The sequence below is a fragment of the Dipodomys ordii genome, unplaced genomic scaffold (genome assembly GCF_000151885.1).
Source record: "Dipodomys ordii isolate 6190 unplaced genomic scaffold, Dord_2.0 Scaffold8, whole genome shotgun sequence".
NCBI lineage: Eukaryota > Metazoa > Chordata > Mammalia > Rodentia > Heteromyidae > Dipodomys > Dipodomys ordii.
Window position 1 is genome coordinate 24,735,600 of NW_012267224.1, and position 7,326 is coordinate 24,742,925.

General features: G+C 37.4%; 1 protein-coding gene across 1 annotated transcript in view; it reads left to right on the top strand.

Moving 5' to 3' along the window:
- The window catches only part of Ociad1 (OCIA domain containing 1), a 33,313-nt gene extending 29,249 nt beyond the window's left edge, over nt 1-4,064 (top strand). Inside the window, exons 7-9 of the mRNA XM_013008918.1 lie at nt 221-234; nt 437-577; nt 3,567-4,064. Of these exons, the coding sequence (XP_012864372.1) occupies nt 221-234; nt 437-577; nt 3,567-3,604 (193 nt within the window). The 3' untranslated portion in view covers nt 3,605-4,064. The remainder of the gene's footprint in view (nt 1-220; nt 235-436; nt 578-3,566) is intronic.
- Nucleotides 4,065-7,326: the final 3,262 nt, after the last annotated feature.

A 7,326-nucleotide genomic window follows, 5' to 3' on the forward strand; every position in this document is an offset into this window, starting at 1 on the left:
GCTGGGAAGGTGGCTCAGTGGTAGAGCACTTGCCTTGCATGCTCAAGGCCCTGGGTTCGATTCCTCAGCACCACATAAGCAAAAAGAAAAAAGCCGGATGTGGTGCTGTGGCTCAAGTGGTAGAGCGCTAGCCTTGAGCTGAAGAGCTGAGGGACAGCGCCCAGGCCCAGAGTTCAGGCCCCATAACCGGAACCAAAAAAAAAACTTCGTTAATTTTCAGTTGTAGGAATAAAAGTTTAAAACTATAAGAAGGAATAGATTTCAGTGTTGAAGTTACCTTGGAGAAAGTGTAAAGTACCTTTAGAATGGTGGTCATTTGATCCTTTATTTTTTCTTATTCTGTTTTGATTGTAGATAACAAGTATTTGCAAAGTTTAGTTTCTGTGGATTTATCTAAATCCTTTTGTCACCACTTATTAACTGTTTGTTGTTTTAGGACCTGAGCCCACCCCAGAAGAAAGTCCCAAAAGAAAAAATATTACATATGAGGAATTAAGGAATAAGAACAGAGAGTCATATGAAGTAACTTTAACACAAAAGACTGACCCCTCAGTCAGGCCTATGCCAAAAAAAGAAGGTATGATAGTTTAGTCTGAATCACGTAACTTTAGAATTGGAAGCTAAAGCACTAGTTTCAAACAATTACAATAGTATGTCATTAAATTATTCCATTAATCTAGGTAATTTTTTTAAGGAATAATAATTTTATAGGTATGTTTTCCATTTTTAAGGTGTTCAAAAGGCCATTTTCTGTTAGAAAATAAGTTGAAACAGCACAACTCAGGACAGTAAGACTTTAATTTTCTATTATAGTTTAGAATATTCACACTATAAAAAGTCACCTTGGGAATTGATATCTTTTTCCTACTGGTGGATCACCTGCATATCGAGCTTTGCTTACCTGAGGTTGATTGTGAGATTGTACTGTCACTGAGTTGTGAGATTTGTATATATGTGCATTTGGAAGAGTTATGTGCTATACAAATAAATTTTTAGGACATTTCCAAGAGAGCAATTTGATTTACATTATTTTTCTTTATAATTTGGTAATAAACCTATAAATCACAATCTCTAAGTCCTTTAGGAACGGCCATATATTATCCAAAGTCAAGTTTTGGACACAGAAATTTACTTCTACAGTATTTCAAGGTTTTACAAGTCATTTTAATGTAGGGTTTTATGATTTCACTTTTAAGGAATTCCAGAGGATATGTCATTGTTTGAAGGTTTTTCTATTTACTAATTTAAGCATCAAAGAAAGGAATTAAATTCAGGGATAGAGCACTTGCTAGATATGTAAGATCCTAAGTTTAGTCCTTATAAAATAATAAATTATAAACTAATGAAAAATTCTTAAAAACTCAAGTGTAGGTTGGGAGAGATAGTGAGAATGTTGAAAGGGGTGACATCGATTAGCGTGTATTCATAAACTGCTTTGTTAAATGGCAGCTTCTTGTGTTACATAAAGGTAATAACACCAAAGCCTCATAAGATAGGAATTGGCCCTTTGTGCCTTCTGAAGGAACCATTTGCCATAAAGTGCAAAAACACATAAAAACCTTCAGCATTTGCTATTAGGATAATTTTAAGAGCCCAGGTATTTTTTTTTTCCCCTCTCCGGTTGTGGGGCTTGAACTCTGGGCCTGGATGCTGTCCCTCAGCTCTTCAGCTCAAGGTGAGCGCTTTACCACTTGAGCCATGCTCTACCACTTGAGCCACGGTGCCATTTCCAGTTTTCTGGTGGTTATTGGAGATAAGAGTCTCACTGACTTTCCTGCCTGGGCTGGCTTTGAACCGTGATCCTCACATCTCAGCCTCCTGAGTAGCTAGGATTATAGGCGTGAGCCACTGGCGCTGGCTAGCCCAGGTTTTTTTGTTATTTGGGTTTTGTTGTTGTTGTTGTTGTTGTTATGTTTTGTGCTGGTGCAGGCCTTGGATGCTGTCCCTGTGTTTTTTTTGCTCAAGGCTACCTCTCTATCATTTTAGCCACAGTTCTACTTCCATCTTTTTGGTAGTTAATTAGAAATAAAAGTCTCAATGGACTCTTCTACGTGGGCAGGCTTTGAACTATTATCCTCAGATCTCAGCTTCCTGAGTAGCTATGTTTAAAAGCATGAGCCACTGGTATCAGTCTTCTAGTTTAATTTTTAAAGATAGTGTTTATTTCACTTATAATCACTTTTATAATAAGGATAAGTAAAACCTTCATCATTAAAAAAAAGTCTATCTTTGAAATAGATTTGCAGTACTGGTTGATGCTTGTAATTAGAAAACATTGGCATCCAGTGGCCATTATTCTGTAAAATGTCAGGAGTTATGGTACAATTTCTGTTAATTGATTTAGACTGTAAGCTCCATGAGGGCAGGAAGTAGTATTTTTTTCATTTTTCTTTTCTAGTATATGTTTCCAAATATATATATTTGGGCTATCAGAAATAGAATGTATTGCTCAGGCCTTCAGTAGTAATAAAGTATAGATTTGCTGGGTTTTAACTGAACACTAGAAGTGTAATGTGAATGTATGAACTTTTTCTTTGTAAAAGGAAATTGATTTTTTTGTGCTTTATGTAAAGACTCATGAGGTAGTTTAATTGATTTTCTAAAATGTTTTCCAATCTAAGCAGGAAATTTAAAAATGTAGTATAGGTTCACAGGGTCTGAGAATATTAAAGTGCCAGACTTTATATTCTGTCACTTTTATTTATTGACATGAGAAATTATGGCAGTTTTTAAATCACAAGTGTGGATTTGTCAGCAATGTTCTTACTCACAATGTAGCTTCTAAAACTCTTATCCTGAAGTCCTGAAGAAATGAAGCATGGTGGTAAATAGCCAAAATGTGAGAACCATGGAGTACATATTGTCAGAAAAATAAAATAGTTTTGACTTTTGACCCTAAGAGGTATATACAGTACAGTGATTCTTACATGGTTAGAATTACTTGAGACTTATGAAGAGGAGTTAATTTGCTGATGGAGGCTTAAAAGAGAACCTTAAAATAGAAGACAACCTGTCAGTGACTCACACAACCACCAGAATATTGGAGACCTTTTCCTTCTTTGTAGACAACTTATGAGAGAGAAGATTGAGTTGCAATCTGAAGTTTTGGTCTTGCTATATTTCCCATGAAAACAAAATTCAGATTTGATTTTTTTTAATTTCTTGATAACTTTTTGGTATATGCTATTTTATATACAACACTTACGAAGTAAGTAGTATGGTAAAGTTGTAAAGGCACTGAGGCTTTGGACCTAAAAACATTGAAATCTCAGTACTGCTACTTGTACCTTGGGCAAGTTACTAATCTTTTTTCTCACCCATAAGACAGACATTGTCTTTATATCATAAGGTTGTGTGAAGGTTAATTATTTATGTAAAGTTCTTGATATAGGACATGTCTAATTCCAAATAACCCCTAGTGCACAAAAATCTGCCCAGCCCATTTATAATTTGACGTGTTTTTCACATGAGACTCATAATTTCATCATCATTACAAACATAAAAACCTAAGATACTATTTTTCTTTTACTGTTTGGAATCATCAGTTATTTGTGCTTTTTTTCTAGTAAAAGTAAACAAATATGGAGATACATGGGATGAGTGAAAAATTACATCTTTGGATCTGCTGAAGGAGTTCAATATCCAGCTTCATCTAGGTGGTCATGAATACCTGCATGCCTTGAGCTCAGCAGCAGTCATCATAAACACATTTAAAACTAAATCCCAGGTTTTTGTGGTTTGACTTACATTTTTAAAAACACAGATTTCAGTGTTTAAATTGTATAAATGTATTGACTTTGGGGAACTCTGAATGATGGTATTATACCATGATTGTGTATAGTTAGAAATTGTTTTCGGTTACAAGGCAAGGATACTCATGAAAGTATTGAGACTGTGATGCTCTTCAATCAGCGTATATGGAGATAAATGAAATCTGCATGCCAAATTGGGATGGGTTGGGGGGCAAGCATAATTTCAAGTGTTTAGCTTTATGTCAAGTTATTAAGCCTTTTTCATTTGCTGTGTTTAGTGTTTATGGTAAATAAAATGTAAAGGAACATACAGTAGCTCTCATTTTTTACTTTTATGTTTTTATTTGCAATTTGTTAACTTATCTTTTAAGTCTCACAACCACTTTAAGGGCACAGTCTCATTGACTTAAGGACTTTCTGTCAGGTCCCAACTCTCAAAGATTCCACCATTCCCAGTAGTGTCACTCTGAGGACACAACAAGTCTTTAACACATTTAAGATGCAAACTATAGTCATGTTCCCTAAATTTGCAAATCCCAGAGCAGTTTCATTTTTGTGGTTCAGGTGAAAATGAAATTTGTATTCTCTTAACAGAAACCTGTTTTAGCCAAATACTACCATGAATCACCCAGAATTGAGGTGCTTAAAATAGACATAGCTGGGTCTGTTCATGATTCCTATAATCCTTGCACTTGGGAAGCAGAGGCAAAGAGGATCAGGAGTTCAAGAGCACCCTCTAAGATAGATAGGGAAACATTGGCTCAAAATCAAGTCATTTTTTCTGTGAATAAGGAACCTAAGGAAGGCATGTGCTGAGTTGGCTACAGGTCTTCTGGTTTGCAGCTAGGTGCTGGATGGAGCTGAAACTGGATGCCAGAGCATTTGGTCCTGGCCAGGACATGTATGCATTTAGTTTCAGAAATTTTCCATGTCTGTGGATTCATTTGGGTTTTCATGTGGGTATTGAGGCACTCGATTTGGTCCCTAATACGAGCGCAGAAAGTTGTATTGCCTTTCATGCACAAAAGCTTAGGAAGTCACTAGCATTGGGTTCAGTACAAACCTGCCTATCAAAGGGTAGAAACAGTATGGACTCAGCACTTAGTCACAAGTAGAATTGAACATACGCATAGATGTTATAGTCACCTTCCCATTCTACAGTTAGCCTCAGTTCATATGCGAATTAGTATCCCTTCAATTAGTATCCCACTGTAACAACTCAAAGTCTAGGAGCTCATCATGCCTATGATCAGGTGTAGTGTGGAAGAGACTGCTTAATATTCCTCGAGGCTGAAGGACTATAAATCTGAAGACCTGCTCCTGTAAGACAACCATTCAGTTAACAAAAACTGAGTTTACTGTAAACATTATATATTAAAATACCAAAGGAGAAAACAGCACGCAAATAATAAAACAGTACTCACTTGTTCAGTCAGATATTTGGGCCCAGAAAGAGCATCATGAAATTGGAGAGGTAATATATATACTATGCTACACTGAAGTTCACAATGATCATGTATATAATCATTAGATGGGGATGACAGGTCATGCTGCCCTGTTCTTGTGGTTCATGCCTGTAATCCTAGCTACAGGAGTCTTGAGATCTGAGGATCACAGTTTGAAACCAGCCTGAGGTAGGAAAGTATGAGACATCCCCAAATAACCACCAGAAAACTGGAAGTGGCACTGTGGCTCAAAGTGGTAAAGTTAACCTTGAGTAAAAAAGCTCAGGAACAGTGCCCAGGCCCTGAGTTCAAGCCCTATGACTGACAAAAACCCCAAAACAAAACAGTTACCTGTAATCCTATCTTGTCCGAAGGCTCAGACTGAGGACTGAAGTTCAAAAGTCAGCCTACGCAGGAAACATCTGCAAGACTATCTGGAATTAAACACCAAAGAAGCTATAAGTGGAGGTGTGGATGAGGTGCTAGAGCACTAGCCTTGAGCAAAAAACCTCAGGGACAGCACCAGATCAAGCCTGGGACCTGTACCCAAAAGCTAAAGCACACCAATGAAACCTAGCTGAGCCACTGGCATGTTTTGTTTGTTTTTTTAATACATTTTTTAATTGTAAAAATACTGTACAGAGGTTTTACAGTTAGATGAGCAAGGTAATGAGTACATTTACTATCAAGCATTGTCACCACCTCCTTTGTTTATCCCCTACCTCCCTTCCCCATCTCCATAAGTACCCCCCCCACTTCCCTGCCCCTCCTCCCCCCACCCTGCCTGAATTGTAAAGTTCATTTTCAACATAGTGTCTTGTATATCATTGTTAAAATGGGTCAACCTGTATCCCTATTTAAGCTTTTTGTTTTTTCCCTTCCCCTCCCCAAATTAGAGAAGTGTGTATACAAGATGCAGGGCACTGACATCAAATACAGTGAAAAACAGGTGTTATACTGTGGGGGAGGAACATACAAAGAAACAAAAATGTCACATGGCACATTATAAATACATTAGAAACAATAGCAAGAAAGAAAAAGCCATGTGTCCCTATCTTGTGGTTCATTTCGCTTAACCATCATCTTATCTGGTCATATGTACATATCTTTTGACCTTTTCTGCTTGTCCTAGACACATACTAGTTATTGCAAATAAGGGAAACCATGGGACCTATGTTTATTTGGGCCTGGCTTATTTCACTTAATATAATTTTTTCCAAGTCTTTCCATTTCCTAACAAATGGGGCAATGTCATTCTTTCTGATGGAGGCATAGAATTCCTGTGTGTGTGTGTGTGTATACATACATACATACCTATATATGCCACATTTTTTTTTGATCCATTCCTCTACTGAGGGGCATCAGGCTGGGTTGGTTCCATATCTTAGCTATGGTAAATAATGCTGCAATAAACAGTTGTGCTGATAACTTTAGTATAGTCTAGTTTGTGATCATTTGGGTAAATGCCCAAAAGTGGGATTGCTGGGTCATAGGGGAGCTCTATGTGGAGTCTTTAGAGAAACCTCCATACTACTTTCCAAAGTGGTTGAACAAGTTTACACTCCCACCAACAATGCAGTAATGTTCCCTTCTGTCCACATCCCCTCCAGCATCTGTTCTTATTAGAGTTCTTGATTATAGGTATTCTAACTGGGGTGAGGTGGAATCTCAATGTTCTTTTAATTTGCATTTCTTTTATGGCTAGGGAGGTTGAGCATTTCTTCATATATCTATTGGACATTCTTATTTCCTCTTCAGAGAAGTTTCTCTTTAAGTCTTTAGCCCACTTATTTATGGGGCAGTTGTTTCTTTGAAGATTTGTTTTTGGGGGATTTAATTTTTTGAGTTCCAGGTATAGTTTAGATATGAGACCCTTGTCTGTTGTATGGCTAGTGAAGATCTTCTCCCAATCTGTGGCTTTCTATTGATCTTGCCAGCTATGTCCTTTGCCATGCAGAAGCTCTGCAATTTCATGCAATCCCATTTGTCCAGCCTTTCTTCGATTTGTTGTGTTTCTGGGTCTCTTAAGAAAATTTCAGCCTGGGGCTGGGAAGGTGGCTCAGTGGTAGAGCGCTTGCCTTGCATGCCTGAGGCCCTGGGTTCGATTCCACATAAGCAAAAAGAAAAAA